Source organism: Gymnogyps californianus, chromosome 13, assembly GCF_018139145.2.
Source record: "Gymnogyps californianus isolate 813 chromosome 13, ASM1813914v2, whole genome shotgun sequence".
Classification (NCBI taxonomy): Eukaryota; Metazoa; Chordata; class Aves; order Accipitriformes; family Cathartidae; genus Gymnogyps; species Gymnogyps californianus.
The window spans coordinates 868819-885906 of NC_059483.1; the positions used below are offsets into that span (position 1 = coordinate 868819).

Genomic DNA, 17088 nt, shown 5'->3' on the forward strand with positions numbered 1-17088 from the left:
CCCGACTGACAAAGCCGGTAATCTCTTTAATGCTTGTAATTATTCCTTACTTAAACTGATTTTTAAAAAAGTAATGCTCATTAAAGTGCAGCCTGTTCAGCGCTGTGGAGGAGGAATTATCTGCAGTGGAAATCCGTCTGAGGGGACGGGTGTCCTGTGCCAGCGGAGACTCCTCGGGGGACGGTGCTGTGCTGCCGGGGTTGTCCTCGAGGCCGGGCACCACGTGCTGCCGTGGGCTCTCCCAGAGCCTCACCTGTGCCCGGGCAGGGGCTGCCCTTGTCCTCGGGCTCCTGCGAGTGCCGCAGGTTCAGGGAGGGAAGAAATCCGAGAGGCTCTTTCTGCCGGTCGCCGAGGCTCGGGTGCAGCGTGCCAAATGGGGTTTGGGAGGGAGGGTGGACAGCCTGAAGGCCTGGGTTGGACCTTGCTAAGCTGCCATTGCATTTGAGCGTTCATGGCCTCCGAAAGAGATGCTCGCCTCTAACTGAACTTATCCTTGCTTAATCTTTTCTTTTTTTCCCGCTCTGCTGCTTTTTTGTGTTCTCAGAGGAAGGAGGAATGCGCGAACAAGAAATCAGGTATTTACTGGAGGCCCGTCTGTGAGACGGAGTAAATTAACCAGAGAGATGCAACTGTACTCTACTGGAAAAAACAACCAGAGAAAGCCCCTAAGAAAAATAAATGTCCACTTAGGCAGTCAGACACGGCTCACGTTCCCCCTTGAGCTCCTTCCACGAGGGGTCTGGGGAGAAGCAGCTTTGAAACAAAAGCCAGAACTCATTGCAGGTTCAGATACAGGCAGTTCCTTTCATACACTGGTGTTTTGGGGTTTTTTTAGCATCTGCTGACAATGGCTGTTTCTTTAGGTGGAAATAGTTGTAAGCTCTGTTACTGGAAGCTTATTTCATCAGACAGGTATAGCACGAGTTTTATTTTGGCTCAGCATTACACCTTTGAAATGGAATAGCTGTGATCCCATTGCATCAGTCCCCTGTCTCAACCAGATAGTGAGCAGCAGTCTTTCACACGCTTTAGTGAAAGCTTTTTTTGTGCATAATTGAGTGCACATAGTATACTCAGCACTTTTTGATGGCTTGATGTGTGTAACACCTCCTTTCTTGCCTGTCCTCTTACTAAACTCAATGGCACTGATTTTCAAATCTCTGTTTTTGCAATCTTTAATGCATTTCCTGTGCTTTGTTATCAATAAACCAGTAATTTTTTTACTTCTTCCTTTTGTTTCATGAAGGATTCAGGACAGGCTATTCCGCTTGTAGTAGAAAGCTGCATTCGTTACATCAATTTGTACGGTAAGTTGATTCAGTAATATCAACAGAAACTTTCTGCAAAGGAAATTAGGTACTTGTAGTTAGCAGCGAAATATAGTGGAGATGCCCGCAGCCCTTGCTACATGGGCTCAGGTTATAATTACAGTGGCATTGACTGTGATGTAGCATTGGATGACTGGCAAATATTTAGGTCTTGTTGGCGCTTATTCAGGTTAAATTGTTCTCTCAGGCCCCAGGCCAACGGGAGCCCTTTCAATGCTTTGATCTGGGGGGGCCTTGATTGGAGAATATGAGCAGAAATGAATCATAGCAGGCTGTCCCCTTCTTGCTCTGAGCCTTTCCGGGTGCATCGACTCCTAGTTTCTGCTGTTCTTTACCACAAAGTACTGCATAACAGTTAAAGAAATCTTCTCTAAAACATTGTTCTTTTCCAGGCCTTCAGCAGCAGGGCATTTTCAGAGTCCCTGGCTCCCAGGTGGAAGTCAACGACATCAAGAATTCGTTTGAGAGAGGTGTGTTGCCAGGATGTGCAGCTACAGCTGGGACACGGTGTCTGAGCGGAGATCGTTGGTGGGAGTTTCACTGTGTGCTGGGTGCATTAGACATTGTGTAAAGCCTGTGCTAAAGGCCCTTCTCCTATGAGACACGAGGAGGTTTTATCCCCTTCTAGGTATCTTAGTATTGTATCTCCAGCAATAGCAGAGAGTCACTCAGGGAAAGAGTATGAGAAGTAGGGGTAGGTGCAGAGATCTTTTCCACAGTCGTTAATTAAGAACATGAAAGCCTCAGATGAGAGCCATAAAATAGTTTGTTGGGGATCCATTTTCCTCCTTCCTGCAGCGGTTTGTCAAGGGAGGAGCAGCATTGCCACATGTACCTGGTGTCAGTATTGGTTGTGGAGTTGCCAGTGATTCTGCTGAGAAAATCACATCGAAGGTGCAAGGCTGGCAAGACAGGGCAGAGCAATCCTGCTGTCACCGAGTGAAGGTGAAGCTGTGAAAGGGACAGTCTAGATGGGGGTAGTGGCCTCCCTGGCATTAATCTTTGAGCAGCATTGGAAGGATCAGGGTGAAGGTGGCCAGGCCAATGAATAAGGCAGTGGTGGGATTGTCAAAGGCTGGAAGATTTGCACATCCAATTCAAGAGGAATCAGTATCCAAATCCCTTAGGTTTTGAAAGCCCTTTATAGATTTAAGTCAGTACAATGCTATCCGGAACCGTGCAGTCTATTCCAGAGGCATAATTGCATCCTCCAGCCAAGCCTGTCTTCTCAGGCTTTCACCCACCGTCACTTAGATCTGCTCAGCTCTCTGAGCTGTTGCTGTAAATGCAAAAACGCACTGGGCTGGAAACTGTGAAGGAGAACTGATTAATAACATCATCAGGAAAGGTTTAAAATCTCCACAATAAACTGGATTTCTGTAGGTAGGGCTATAGCATGTCTCAGCATGATGCTGTGTAACAGAGTACCTTATTAAACTCTCCTCTTGCTGGCAAAACGCATAGCATTACCATTGCACACACAGGAGGGTCTTCTGAGCTGTGGGAAATTTTGGGTTTCCACTGAGTTAGGAAAAAACCACTTGCTGTGTTAGTCCAACTTGACAGTAACGCTGGAAATAAAAAACTCTTCTCTGGGCAGGTGAAGATCCCCTTGCTGATGATCAAAATGAACGTGACATTAATTCAGTGGCTGGAGTCTTGAAGCTGTATTTCCGAGGACTGGAAAACCCCCTCTTTCCTAAGGAAAGGTTTCAAGATTTGATATCTACTATAAGTAAGTACATGTGGCAGCTCTTCTCAGAGAAAAGGGTGGGACAAGGGAAGCAATAAACAGGAAGCAAGTACACCTGAGTTTTGCAAATAGCGGCTTATGCTGTAGGAAGGGCTATAGGTTTGCAAGGGAAGCTGTTAGGAAAAGACATTAAGAGTGTGCGTTGGCAGCGCTGGAGGTGAGGGAGAGGTAAAACATCTTGCTATGGCTCTTTTAAAATCTTCCTGGCATCATGAGGATCGCCAGAGAGTCATCTCCAGGCTTAGGCCCGTGGGCTGCACGTGCAGCAGGCCCGTATACACACTTGCGGGTTGCACTGGGGGGTCATTAATTGTGTGAACAGGGTCGGCTGCTGTCCTGCCTGCCCAGGTCTCTGCGGGTACCGGCGGTTCCTGTGCCTGCCCATCATGTGTCATGCAGCCGCGGCTTCTGGGACCCAAAGGGGTTTTGCTGCTTTAGCGCAGCATCTTCTACTAAACATAGTGAAGGTCAATAACGCTTGGCTACTCACAAAGCTTCTCTGACCCTTGAGTCTGCAGACTTGGTTTCAGCCTCACTCGATGAGCTGTTCTCCAAGTGTTTGCTGTGTGCATTTCCTGTCCCAAAGAAAACCAGAAAGTGCTTTGGGATGTGAGCAGAGGTAAAGCTGAGGGTTTTTAGTCATGAAGGGTCTGGGATTGATGTCAGGGAGAGCCTGGTTGCTTCTTGTTCTGTCCTGAATTCTCCTCCCAGCTCTGCTTGTTCCTCTGCAACTGAAGAAACAGATATCCCAGCTGGGGTTTATTTCTCTCAGTACCTTGTAGTGATGACATTTATTTATTGGCAAGTCATGGAAATTACTCCCCTGGGGGAAAGGAAGAAGACAGAATGAATTTGATGTTTCAGAGATGATGGAGGAGCATGTTGCGTGCTTTGGCTACAGGATGACTTTATGTCACAGGAGAGGCGTCGGGGTTGTTTGGGGGTTCGAGTGTCTCAGTACGTGGGTAGCTTCAGGGGGACTGGCTGGTGAGTACGTGCTGAAGTCCATCGTTTGGCTTTCACTGCTCATGGCTCCTTCCCCCCTCCTTAATGTTCGTGTGCATAACTGCTAGAGATTTAGTGATGTCGAGAAAGACAGATGATATCTAGAGGGGAATGACGCAGGGATGGGCTTGTTCCAGAAGGAGAAGAATGTGCTCTTATTTTTCAAGAATAGTTGTTTTATATAGTAGCTTTAGGAAATTCGCTGTTGCCTTTCAGTTTTGATGTGTAAAACAGCGCAGCACACCTCTAACACGGCAAACAAAGGAAGCTGTTTCTGCACCAGTTTCATGCCCTGGACGGGGATTTTTAGCCTGGCTTGCAGCGCTCGCTCCGGCTGCCCTCCCCGAGGGGCTTGCAGCAGGCAGAGCAGGGAGCCTGAGAGGGCACAGCCTGCAGAGAAGGGGACGGGTCCCCTTTGGTGCCAGTAAATGTGCCTGGTGCTTGGTGATGTGACTGTCTGTGTGCTTGCAGATAGGCTTGTGCTTTGCAACCGTCCCTAATTAATGCCAATTTGCAGAATTTATTAAGCTTTTGGGAGCTTTTCATTGCAAACATCATCTGTTAATTTTCTGGATAGTATTCTCTTCTTTCTTTCCTTCTTTTTTATTTTAGCAAGAATCTTCCTTTTCCTCATCTTTCCTTTCTTTTCCTGCTTCTGTTGCTACCTTTTGTTTAAGGATAGATTTTTAAATGAATTAAAGTGCCTCGTTCCCATTAAAAATCTGACCTTAAGTGCATTTGATTTTCTGCCACATAAATACAGGCTGTGTAATAGGTGTCCCAACCTAAACAGATTGAAGAAACCTTCTTTCTTTGAGAACCACTGCTCAGTAAAAGGCCACCCTTGCTGTAGGATGTTCTGTCTCATTTTGTCATTACGGCGGAAAGGTTAAACGCAGCCGAGCGGTTTGTCTGGGCTTTCCACCGCCGTGCCTCACAAAGCCGCCTTGATTTCCCTTGGCGCCTGGTAAGGTATTCTGAGCGAGCTTTTTGCAGCGGGTGCTGCTGCGCGTGTCGCAGGGCCTCTGAGCACCCCTGGAAGCTGCAGAGCCGCATCAGTCCCTGCCGATGTGGTGGGGAAGCCAGGCTTGCTGGTGGCGGAGGAAAGACTGGCTTCTCCTTTTGCTTGTTGGGGGACCGAGAGTTTACATGGAAGCGTTTCTCAAATGTACATGAGAAATAGATGGCTAGAAAAGGCACTTTGTTTGCAAAGGTTCATTCAGGGGTGTGTGCCTGTATTGCAGAGTGCTTGATGATTATTCCATTAATTCCTCTGAATTACAGCCAGCTGAAACATTTTGCTAAGTGAAAAAAGGCAAGTGCTCCAAGCCAATTTCTTCCTCTGGGTTTCAGAACAGATATCTATTGTTGTAGGGTTTTATCCAGTTTTTATTGATTTGATTTTTTTTTTTTACAAATGTCGTCTTAAGTGAAACCAAACTGAAGAAGTAGAGAACTCAGTAAGCAATAACAGGGGATAAATACATTCCTCAAAAGGAAAAATTTCCAAAATGAAATATTCTAATGATTTCAGTCTTTGGACTGAAGACAAATTTTGCTCAGAATTTTTGCACAAATGGCAGCCCAGCTACACGTTGTCAGTGAATTTTAATAGACTAGCAAATGTCAAAGTTTGAGCCAGCATAGTAAAGTAAGCATCTCTTCCATGCATCTGAGGCTGACTGCTCTCAGGAAAGCTTTGGTATTCTTTGTCTGCTTTCTGTAAAATAAAAGCCACAGGATTAACTATCTACATGATATATTGAGCAGATACTAGCTTAAAAAACCAGTAGCCTTGGGGGCTGGAATGTGCTGCCAGCTGCTGCAGGACAGTGCTGAGCCCCCTCGGCGGGTCGGTGGTGGAGCGGGGCTCTTGCAGCTCCGCAGGCGAAGGAGGCTGCAGCGCGGGGGCTTCAGCACCCTCCTGGGGCGGGGGACAGGGCAGGGGTCCCCAGGCGAGTGACCTGGCACCGAGAGCACAATAGCTCTGTGTCACCCCCCTTCCTACAGAAGGAAGCTGGCTTCTGATAGCAGCTATGGGCTTTGTGCGCTGCTACGGAGAGGAGTGAATCGTAAAGTGCTGACTCAGAATCGGTTCAGATTAAATTCCCATTAAGACCAGTGGGAGACTGGAGCAGAAGGGCTCAGAAGGACCTGACGGTTAACCCATAAGAGTAACGTGAATAAAAAAGTCATTTTAAAATCTGCATTAGAAAACCAAGCAGTGCTCCATTTTCCAGTGCCGTATTGACTAAAGCTTTTGAGAAATAGTTGTTGAGGAATGAATTAAATATTGCATAAACAGTTATTTTAAAAATAAAACCATGGAAGTGTTTATTTTGCTGTTTATACTGAATCTGAACATAGATATGAATTAACCCATGGAAGAGCACTATGCCCAGATTCTCTACTTGGACCTTAGGGCCAAACCAGTGGATCAAATCTGGAAACAGGCTATTGTTTTCCTTGCGTAGTGGGCTACTAGATCTGGAACAAGTCCCTCTGGTGCCATGTTGTCTGGTCCTGAGAAGGTTTAAAGATGTGCTTTCTATCCATGTGTTCCAGAAATCGAGAACCCCACGGAGAGAGTGCACCAGATCCAGCAAATCATCGTCACTCTGCCCCGGGCTGTCATCGTTGTCATGAGATATCTTTTTGCTTTCCTTAATCAGTGAGTCTTCCCCTGCCTCCCTCCCTTCACTGAGTTTCTCCTTGCCCTCCTTATTTTCAGGGCTTCCCTGTCTTTGTTGCATGAGTCCTTTTTGGTATTGCCATGGAGAGTTGTATTTTGCTCCTTCCTCAGCCTTGCCTAGCCGTGGCTGCGTGTTCAGGGAAGATGTACAGCGCAGTGATGATTGCTTTTTTGGGCGATGGGGGTTTGTTGGTGGGAGACTTTTTTCTGAGCAAACGGGGAAAGTCGGCACCGCACCTCCCTAATGCTTATGCTTGCAGCTTGTCGCAGTACAGCGATGAGAACATGATGGATCCCTACAACCTGGCCATCTGCTTTGGGCCCACTCTGATGCACATTCCAGATGGGCAGGATCCGGTGTCCTGCCAAGCCCATGTCAATGAGGTCATCAAAACCATCATCACTAATCACGAGGGCATCTTCCCCAGCCACAGAGAGCTGGAAGGACCTGTCTACGAGAAATGCATGACTGGAGGGGAGGAGTACTGGTAAGGAGCCGGGGCAGGACTTCATTGTTTGCAGAACTTAAAGCCGGATCCCCTTGTTAGGGTTATCTTCTGGCACTTTACGTTAAGAGTGAACCTGTGACAAAATGCAGGGCTTTGGCTTGATTCCTGGTAGACAGAGAATTGACCCCAGCTCACACGAGCGTAGGAAAAGGGCTCTTGGGAGCAGAGCCCCGAGAGGAGGGGGTGTGAGGAGAGCTTTGGGGAAGTTCAGACTTAATATTCAGGGCAGCTGAGCCTAGGCTGAGCACGGTGCTGGGGTGAATTTGCCCCTCTGCAGAAGGGGCATGCCTTTTTGCATTTATTCCTGTTAAACGTTATGAATTAGGTGTGCAAGCGATATGTATTTGATATGCTTGTGCTGTTTTTACACTGGTTAAGAGTCTTACTCCATACCAGGCTGTCTGCGTGGTTCTTAGTTATAAATACCTTCATAAAACTAAGAGGATTTTGCACATCTAACCAATTAGTCTCTACTTATATATGTCAGTTTTGCTTTTCGTTTTAGCCTTGCTGGTGAAGACAGAGGCGGTTTCACTGAGTTTTTCTTTTTCATTTTTCTCATGCTGACTCAGCATTATAAACCTCAGTAAAAACTTCAGGAGCAAATTGTTTCCAATATGGATATTAATATTTATTAAAAAAATCTTTTAGCTGCAGATTCACAGACGTGTGTTCAGAGCAAAACAGAATTTTAGGTCAATTCTAACCAAATTCCTCCTAGGCTGGAATTTTTGAGTAAAGTCCCATAGTTCCATCATAATTTGCTAGTTGGATGAAATCTCTTAACCTGAACCTTCCAGTTTCTTTTGTTTCATCAGTGTTAGAGGACAGATGAGTTTGCGTTAGCCGTGGATGGGATCAGCCGTGTGCAATTGCGTCGCATCGCACCTTTCTGTGCACAATTCGTCCTACCTGGTATGCCCAGGATAGGAAAACTCCATAAACAAGCTCCCGCATTAGAAGTGTAAGTGGTATTACACATTTGTGTGGAGGATGCGGGAATTCTAAACTGACATTCAGATCTGAGTTTTAACAAACCAGTATTTATAACAGACTTGAACTGATTTGTGTGCAAGTTCTATACATTTCTGAGACCTAATCTTCCCTGACGCTGATCAGTTACCACCATCCTTACTGATGCAAACAGAGGATAAAACACTAAAACTCATTGTGAATGAGCGAGAGGAACATTTTAACTTGGTATCGCTTTGTATTTGTTTTGCCAAATACGAGTAAGATGCACGAGCAACAGAACGTGATGTTCTGGGCCTGAAGATCAAGGTGTGAGCATCTGCTGTTCTCAAAGCAAGTTCAGAGATCTGCTATGACTTAAAATGACCATCTCAGTCCTACAAAAACTAAAACTGTAACTCTTTCAAGTGTCACTGGGGCCAGAATTTCCCTCAACAACTTACTTTTGCTAAGTACCTTAGGAACAGAATCTTGTTCTTTCTTTGAAAGCATGACGTATTTTATTTCAGTGACAGCCCGCACAGCGAGCCAGGCACCATCGATGAAGTTGACCATGACAACGGCACGGAGCCACACACCAGTGATGACGGTGAGTACAGATGCGAGCAGCAGAGAATCGGGTCTGTGTTAGAAGAGCTGTGCATGCAGGAAAGCAGAGTGCACTTCGCCTCTGATCAGATTAGGGGCTGGACTAGTGTCGGGCACTTTAGTGGGGGATGATGTTTTTGTGTGCTTAGTAATGAATATGCCTATTAATAAATGTTGCGTATAGGTTTTCACCATGGGATGTGCATGGGCCTTTGCAGTGGTCTGACTCCATGGGAGGATACACAGGCTGGTTTTTTTGGAGGTGTTCTATGAGATTCCATCAATCCCATATATGACTTGGTTTTTCCCTTTTCCTTGTCATCTGTGCTTACATGCAGCCATGCAATGGTGAGGACGTGCTGTGTGAAATGGCTCATGAGAACAGGAGGGGAGATGGGGGGCTGACATTGGGGGGACCACCTCTGATTGCTGCAGGCCCTTGGATGCATCGCGGGGAAAACAGTGAACGTCAGTGGTGCCATTGGGGGCACTCTGAAGTGCGGGGGTCTTTCGGCTGATTTCATTAGGCTGTGGATCATCCCATGTCAAGCAGCCATCTCCTTGGCAGAAATGAAATGCCCCTGTATTCGAGCAAGCTGCAGCCTGGTTTTCCCCACAGTCGGTTCTGTTTCCTTTGGTGACAAAGTACCCGCCTGCTCGTTTTCCCTCGTATCAGGCCCGTGGAGCTGGCCGGCTTTGGAGGGCGAAGCAGGATGTGTTGTGAGCCAGGACCGTGCGGATGGGTGCAGCCGGGTGTGAATCCCTTGCAACTGGGTGCATCATCAGTGTTTCGTAATGCTCTGGAGGAGGCTCAGGTCCAGCTTTCTGTAAGCTCCTGTCTGCCTGCACATCTGTGTAAACCAGCTCGGAGTTTCACATATGGGCTCTCAGTAAAAGCTTTGCAGCTGAGGGCGATCACAAAGGCAAGCGTGGAAACGAGGGTGCTGGCAGAGCTGGGCAGGAAGAATGTTTGCTCCAGGACGCGGTACCGAAGCAGGAGGAAGAGCTGTGCTTCCCGTGCCCCAGGGGCACCGGCAGCTCGGCCATGGGGCGAGTGCGGGAGACCCCGCTGGCACTGCTGAGGGGCGGTGAGCGTGCAACCCTACGACACCGTTTAATGGCAGGACTTTGCTGTGTGGAAGGGCACTGGGCAGCCAAATGCCTCTTCTGCTTTCCTGATGGCCGCTGTTCCCTTGGGTGCATCCTGCCCGGACAAAACGCTGATGCCTTCCAAGGCTGGCGGGCACTGCGGGGAGGAGCGGAAGGGCGCAGCTGGGCCGGACAGCTCAGAACCTGCTTTCAGCTACAAACAGGAGCCGACAGGACTAGAAGATGAAGGAGAGCAGGCTGCCACTTAGCCAATTTTATGCTCGGGTGGTCACATTAATAGCTCTGATTGGAGCTTCCGGGTGATTAACTGTGGTGCAAGCGTAGAGAAGAGGAGCAGCTTTATTTTGTGAATTTACATATTCCTTATTCCCCTCTTCCTTGCCCCGTGCACCCTCCCTGCTGGGAAACTCAGTATTTTTTCAGGGCTGTGAAAGCCCTCCTGGTGGCCTCCCCCACTACATTTCCTCCAGAGCATTCCCCATGTCGTGCTCCCAAACACCCTGCCGCTCGTATTGGTGCAGATGTGTATTTTAAGCTGGGGAAAATCAGTCTGCTGAAGCGACCTGTCCTGTCCCACATGAGGCGGGGAAAGGGGCAGGGGTCTGATTCAGTGTCTCCCACGTCTTCCTCCGGTGTCTCCTCCTCTGTGTGGATTTTGTCACTGAGCAGAGCGACGGGTCGCATCCTGATTGCTGCTGATGCCGAGCCTGTGGTTAGTGATGAGGCAGATGGAGCAGAGCAAGTTCCCATGTTTTCATGAGAATGTGACAGATCTGGAGGAACCGGGCAGATTTGTGCTGGTTAGCTTTGTCATCGCCTGTCTGCCAGTCTCCAGGTGGGGCTTAAAATGATCGGGTGTCTCAAATAATCAAGGTACATTAACTGCTTGCTTGCTGGCTCCAATAGCGGCTAGAGGTAGTTGAGTGGTGGCAGTCTGCTTCTTCACCCCTGTCTCGGAGTGAAGTGAGGCGGAGTGCAGTTTGCTTTTGCCAGTGCGGAGAGAAATGCTGTTGCTGCCTCGCAATTGCTGGGATTCAGTGCTCCCAGCTGGAAACAGATTTGCGGAAGAGCTGGGCTCCTCCGTGGGCTCCTCAATGCCAGCCAGGCTCTTCTTTGGGTGCACCAGCAGCTCCCGCTGTGATGCCCTTGGCCAGGGGCTCAAAGGCTCCTGGTGTGCTCACGACCTCCCAAAGTGAAGTCCTGCCTCAGCCCTCTTGAATTTCAGGCCCTGAGCTCCCTATTTGTGAATCCCTGGTGTTTGGTAGAGCTTAAATTAGAAAGAGTGAAGAAGCGGTGAGGTAGAGTGCTGGGAAGGTCTGCAGTTGTGGGGGGTGATGCGGAGCAGCTGCCTGGCCAGAGCCGGTATCATCGTTTCTATGGGGATCCCCAAAGGGGGATTCGTTACTCATCAATAATTCAGGCCAAACTGTCTCCAGGATAAGGAAAGGAAGAGAAGGTAAGCGGGGCTTTGATCACAGTGCCTGACACAGCTTAACAAGATCCCAGTCTGGAGGATAATGGGGTTCTGTAACCGAAGAAATCACTTTATAGGTAGCAAATGGGAGTGTGGGTGACAATGCCATATGCACACAGGGAAATTTCGGCTACTCCCCATCTGGTTTGTAGCTTTTTGTAGTTGCTGGTAGTTTGTGAGTCTGTGAGAAATTCCAGGAAGTCTGGAAGAACAAAAAGAATTGATCAGTGTAAAAATAAGATGGTTTGTACTCAGTGTAAGATGCTCTCGGGAAGCTAGGGCAGCAGCATTACTGCTGTTCTGGTGAGATGTCTCTTTCTAGGATTTATTGTGCCCTTGTGACTGTTGAACTAAGCTTTTCTCTATCTGTGCTTCTCTCCTTTGCAGAAGTGGAGCAGATTGAAGCCATAGCAAAGTTTGACTACATTGGACGGTCTCCACGAGAGCTCTCCTTTAAGAAAGGGGCTTCGCTGCTCCTGTACCATCGGGCATCAGAAGACTGGTGGGAAGGGAGACATAACGGTGTGGATGGCCTCATACCCCACCAGTACATTGTGGTGCAAGACATGTGAGTAAAGCGGCATGTGTTGATCCACGATGTTAAAATCACATAATTGCATGAGGTCCATCTTTAGCCACCTAAAATAGGTGGTCAGATTTTCCCAGGTTTAATGACTTTGGTGAGAAATCTGTGCCTGTTCGCATCTGCCTCTCCATGTATTGGCTCAGGTTGTTTCTCGTTCAAGCTGATAAAGCCAAGCACTAAATACTGTACTTCAGTGTGCCTGAACCCCATCTGTCATTGACTGCTCCAAGTGGCATGACCCAGGCTTAATATTGGCCTTGCCCCCTCTGCACGTTGCCCCGGCATTGTTCATTGCCCGCCTGGCCTGTAGGCAGATCCCAGGGTCCTTCGCAGATGCCACTTCTGTTACAAGTACCGTACCTGGATTCATTAAAATGGCAACTACAGCGCAGGGGGATATGGAGATGTGACGCTCGCTTTTTCCAAGCTCCAGGTACGGTCTGAAGTGGTGGCCTTGGTCCAGCCCTTCGTTAACAAAGTCTGGAGCTGCTGGAGTGGCGATGTTCAGGTCCACGTTGTGGCTGGGCCCTAGCCTTTCTCCTGGGGCAGAGCCCTGTTACTGATGGGGGTCTCCTTTTCCCAGGGATGATGCGTTCTCCGACAGCCTGAGTCAGAAGGCAGACAGCGAGGCAAGCAGCGGACCGCTGCTGGACGATAAAGCCTCCTCCAAGAACGACATCCAGTCTCCGACGGATCATATTGTGGACTATGGCTTTGGGGGAGTAATGGGCCGGTAGGGAAACTCTCATTTTCCTATGAGCACAGCGGTGGTCGCTGTCACGTGCGGGGAGAGTCAGTGTGTGGTGTAGGGCAAGACAGAAGGGAAGGCTCCAGTAAGCGCTGCAGAATAATATCAGCATGGAGGGGGTTTTCGTGTGCATTGCTAATGTAGATCTTAACAAGTAAAGAAGGTGCAATGCTCTCCCTTTCTTGGCACTGGCTAAAATGTCTGTCTTCCCTCTTGCCTTAGTCTTCTGGAGCTGAAAGGCTCGAGTTTGGTTTGATCTGAACTCTCCGAGCTGAGCAATTGTCTTACAGCATGCAACCAGATGCTTTTGATCTGACGGACGGTGACCTAGTCTTGTGATGGATTCTTTGCAGAGTGAGATTGAGGTCTGACGGTGCAGCTATCCCTCGCCGTCGAAGCGGGGGGGACACCCACAGTCCGCCCCGAGGGATGGGTCCTGGCATAGACACTCCGCCTCGAGCAGCGGCCTGCCCTAGCAGCCCCCACAAAATACCTCTTAACAGGGGCAGGATTGAGAGTCCTGAAAAGCGCAGAATGGCGACATTCGGCAGTGCAGGCAGCATCAATTTCCCAGACAGGAAGGCCTTGTCTGATGGCCACCCGCTGAGATCGACCTGTGGATCGACTAGACACAGTAGTCTTGGAGATCAGAAATCTCTAGAAGCAGAAGCACTTGCTGAGGTAAGAGGGTTGTGAAGTGGCTCTCGGTGCCCCGGGATCGAGAGGCTATAAAATGAAAGTCACTTGGGTAGCGCCGCAGAGCCCCTTCCATCTCAACGCGCTTCAGAATTACAGTGCTGTTGTAGCTGCGACGGTTTAAAGATAAAAATGAGCAGCCAACAGCTTGCCTGCTTTTCCAACTGTATCAGTTGGTCTAATAAAAGATACTGCCTCCTTCCACAAACCTTGTTTCTTTGAAATAATAGACAGAAACGTTCGATCCACCACCAAAATGCGCTGGCAGCTCTTACCTCCCGCAGGGAGGGAAGCGCATTATCTTCATCTGATGCTCCATAAGGAGCTTAGGTGGAGAAAACTGGATTTGCCAAATCAGAATTTGATGCTCAGTGTTTGGAGAAAAGTGCTTCAGGTTTGTTACTGGCTGCTTGTAGCCAGGACCTCAAAATGTTAGTCTAATCCCAATATGACGCCTCCAGCCATGCAGCATCATTGGCATCGCACTAGGCCATCGGTTCCACGGAGCTCGTTAAATTCACGTTACCTCCAGCGTAGCCTGCAGGTCTCCTCTCCCTACTGCTGGCGGGAGGCCCCCAGCCAGGTATCAGTCAGGTTATACCAAAGCTGTTAACGTCTCAGAGAACGGTGCCTTCACGGAGCAGGCTGCAGAATTCTCCAGCCTCTCGGGGACCACGTAGTTCAGGTACAGTCCCCGTGGATGTGTCCAAACAGCCGTGGGTTGGGCTGGTTGGGGGCCCAGGAGCTGGGAGCGCTGTGGACAGGCTGTTCAGCGTCCCCTGTTTCAGCGGTTTCCCGGCGGTTTGCTTCGTGCCGCCCTGCGGCGGGAGCAGGAGCTGTGGGACGGTCGGTGATGCCCGGGTGGAGGGGTGCAGCTGCTGGGGAGACCGCTGCCTGCCTCCTGGCAGCAGCTCGTGTGCCACAGGGTTTGGCAGGCTGTTACAGGGCGAATCAGCTGCTTTCAGTGGGATAATTAATGATGATTGCAGAAAGGAAGAACTCTTACTGTCCTGTTTGCTTTTCCACCAGCCACGCTCCTTGTTCTCTTGCTCTGCAGCACGCTACCCAGCTTCTCTGTCCATCAAGAGCTTGCGTTTGGTGTGATCAATTTACAAAGTTACGGTTGTAGCGCAGCGTGTGCCCTGAGCGATGGCTCGAGCTGGGGCACCGCGTCCGCCTTGGGACGGAATAACAGCATGCACCAAGTCCCCGGGCTCGGCTGACGGGCAGTAGCGTGGCACCCCGCAGTGGTGCCCAGGGCTGCGTTCCCCGGGTGCAGTGCAGGGCTGTGGGGTCCGGGAGCCTCCAGAGGGACGGGTGAACGCTGAGGACGGAGCACGATATGCACAATTTTCTTGGCTTTTGGGGTTTTGGGCTGTTTTTTTTAAACCTTTGAAAAAGATTCTTACTCAGCTGATGGAAATACTTACCTCGAAGTCTGTAGGACTGCTGGACTTGGTAGTCCTGAGGCTTAGCTCTGGGAGGATATTTTCACTCATTATCTGAACAGCTTAGTAGAATTAACTGGAGCCAACTTGATAGTTATTTCCCTTCTGCTGATCCTCTGAACGTTATCTGAGGCTCACCAAGCGTTTTGTACGCGTTATAAAATTAAGGACTTGTCTACACAAGGAGAGCAAGGGGAGTTAACCAGAGCTACTTTTTAAATGATTGATTCAGTTGCTTTAAATCACTTTTCAGATGGTCTCTTTCTGAGTTAGTGGCCTTAATTCAGTTAAGGCGGATTTAAGTGAAGCCAAACTAGGGCCTCTCTATTTCTGAAGGAGACGTTCAGCACTACAGTTGTAGGCAATTTAGCTAATTTACTTTAAATGGGCACTTGTACTTGAACTGGGTTCACCTTCTGGAGGATCTCCGTGGATGGACCCATGGAGGTCGTGCCTAGGAGACACGACCCGAGGCGGGCAGGCGGTGAGGGGCTGGGGCCGGTCGCACCTTGGCTGCCTCCCCATGCACAGGGAGAAGACTTGTCGCTGCCTCTCTTTTATTTACGGTGAGCTGCCATCGTGCTGCTCACTCCACGTACATCCCTGTGCGTTTGTGTCTCCACCCGTGCCGTTGCCCTGCAGGCACAGGGACAGCAGAGGTCCCATACATCTGATGGAGGCTGCAGGGCAGCTGCTTTTGGGAAAAACCAGCCTCAGTGCTGGGGGAGGGTGTGGAGATGCCCTGTCTTGTTGGGAGATGTGGACAGGCTGGTGTTCACCCCATCACTCATAGTGCTTGGGGTTTGCTCCCTTTGGAGCTGGCGACCAAACTCCTGCTGACTTGGGAGAGACAGTGCGCCTTTGTGCGGGCAGAGTTTGGGCTTTACATCTTCTCCCAAAGCTCCTGCTTTGCCTGGAGGCCCCGTCTTAGGTCAGAGACCCCCCCACAGAGACGCACGTGCCAGGGCGAGGGGGGCCTCTCCACGGGGTGGCGTGCAGGAGAGCGGGGTGATGCTGTGTCACGGTGCTGACATCCCTTTGTCGGTGGCATTCGCAGGATATCGAGAAGACCATGAGCACGGCGCTGAACGAGCTGCGGGAGCTGGAGAGGCAGAACACGGCCAAGCAGGCCCCTGACGTGGTCCTGGACACGCTGGAGCCCATGAAGAATCCCCCGATGGGCGCCGCCAACTCGGAGCCCGCCAGCCCCCTCCACACCATCCTGATCCGGGACCCCGACGCTGCCATGCGGCGCAGCAGCAGCACCACCACGGAGATGATGACCACCTTCAAGCCGGCCCTGTCGGCCCGGCTGGCCGGGGCTCAGCTGCGGCCCCCGCCGATGCGGCCGGTGCGGCCGGTGGTGCAGCACCGCTCCAGCAGCAGCAGCAGCTCGGGGGTGGGCAGCCCCGCCGTCACCCCCACCGAGAAGCTCTTCCCCAGCAGCTCGGCTGATAAATCGGGCACCATGTAGGCTGGGGCACGGGGACTGCGGCGGGGAGAGCCAGCGCCTGGACGGTGGGAGCAGGGCCGGCAGCTCGGCAAAGCCTCGCTCGGCCAAGCGGGAAGTCAAAACCGTGCTCAAGAGGAACCTCTCCAAAAGGGGAACAAGTGCGTAGCCTAGGCCTGGTGGTTGATTGTACATACGTGTGTGTGTATGTACATATGTGTGCACACACACCCCCATCCATGTAGAAATGCTTCCCAAGCTTGCAGTCCTACGGCAGGAGGAGACGGCGGGTCTATGTGTTGGCACTGGAGAATACACGCTATATGTAGAAGTATATATTAAAAAAAAAAAAGTGTACAGAATTTGGTGACTTTTTGAAAAAAGTAGATTTACCTCAGAAACTGGCTCTGAAATGTCCTCTCTAGATGTGTTGGGTTGATTTGGGTTTTTTCCAGGCTATTTGTGTGCGTGTGTGTGCGTGGAGGTACGTAGCAGCTGTGTGTCAAGCAATACAAGGCCAATCCTGGAATTTATTTTCTGCATCTCTTGGCATTTAAAAAAAAAAGGGGGGGGGGGAGATACAGTGGGTGTTGTTCACTGCTGGCCTATGGAGAAGAGCTGGAAATTCATAAATGGCAGTGTGTGTCAGGCTGGCCGGAGTGTCTTTTCAATGTCTCAGAATCCTGAGACGCCTTCACGTGCTCTGTGATGCCCCGCCAGCGGCTCCCG

At 49.9% G+C, this 17088-nt stretch overlaps 1 protein-coding gene across 5 annotated transcripts in view; it reads left to right on the forward strand.

The window, feature by feature from the left end:
• Positions 1-16901, forward strand: part of SRGAP3 (SLIT-ROBO Rho GTPase activating protein 3) — a 129509-nt gene extending 112608 nt beyond the window's left edge. The window contains exons 12-23 of one of the 5 annotated variants that reach the window (XM_050904699.1): positions 15-17; positions 545-575; positions 1247-1307; positions 1721-1798; positions 2929-3063; positions 6652-6757; positions 7039-7266; positions 8769-8848; positions 11819-11999; positions 12601-12750; positions 13119-13446; positions 15967-16901. In XM_050904699.1, the coding sequence (XP_050760656.1) occupies positions 15-17; positions 545-575; positions 1247-1307; positions 1721-1798; positions 2929-3063; positions 6652-6757; positions 7039-7266; positions 8769-8848; positions 11819-11999; positions 12601-12750; positions 13119-13446; positions 15967-16383 (1798 nt within the window). In that variant the 3' untranslated portion in view covers positions 16384-16901. Of the gene's footprint in view, positions 1-14; positions 18-544; positions 576-1246; positions 1308-1720; positions 1799-2928; positions 3064-6651; positions 6758-7038; positions 7267-8768; positions 8849-11818; positions 12000-12600; positions 12751-13118; positions 13447-15966 lie in introns of those variants that run through there. The other 4 variants (XM_050904698.1, XM_050904697.1, XM_050904701.1 and 1 more) reach the window with 4 other exon arrangements.
• The last annotated feature ends 187 nt before the right edge of the window (positions 16902-17088 follow it).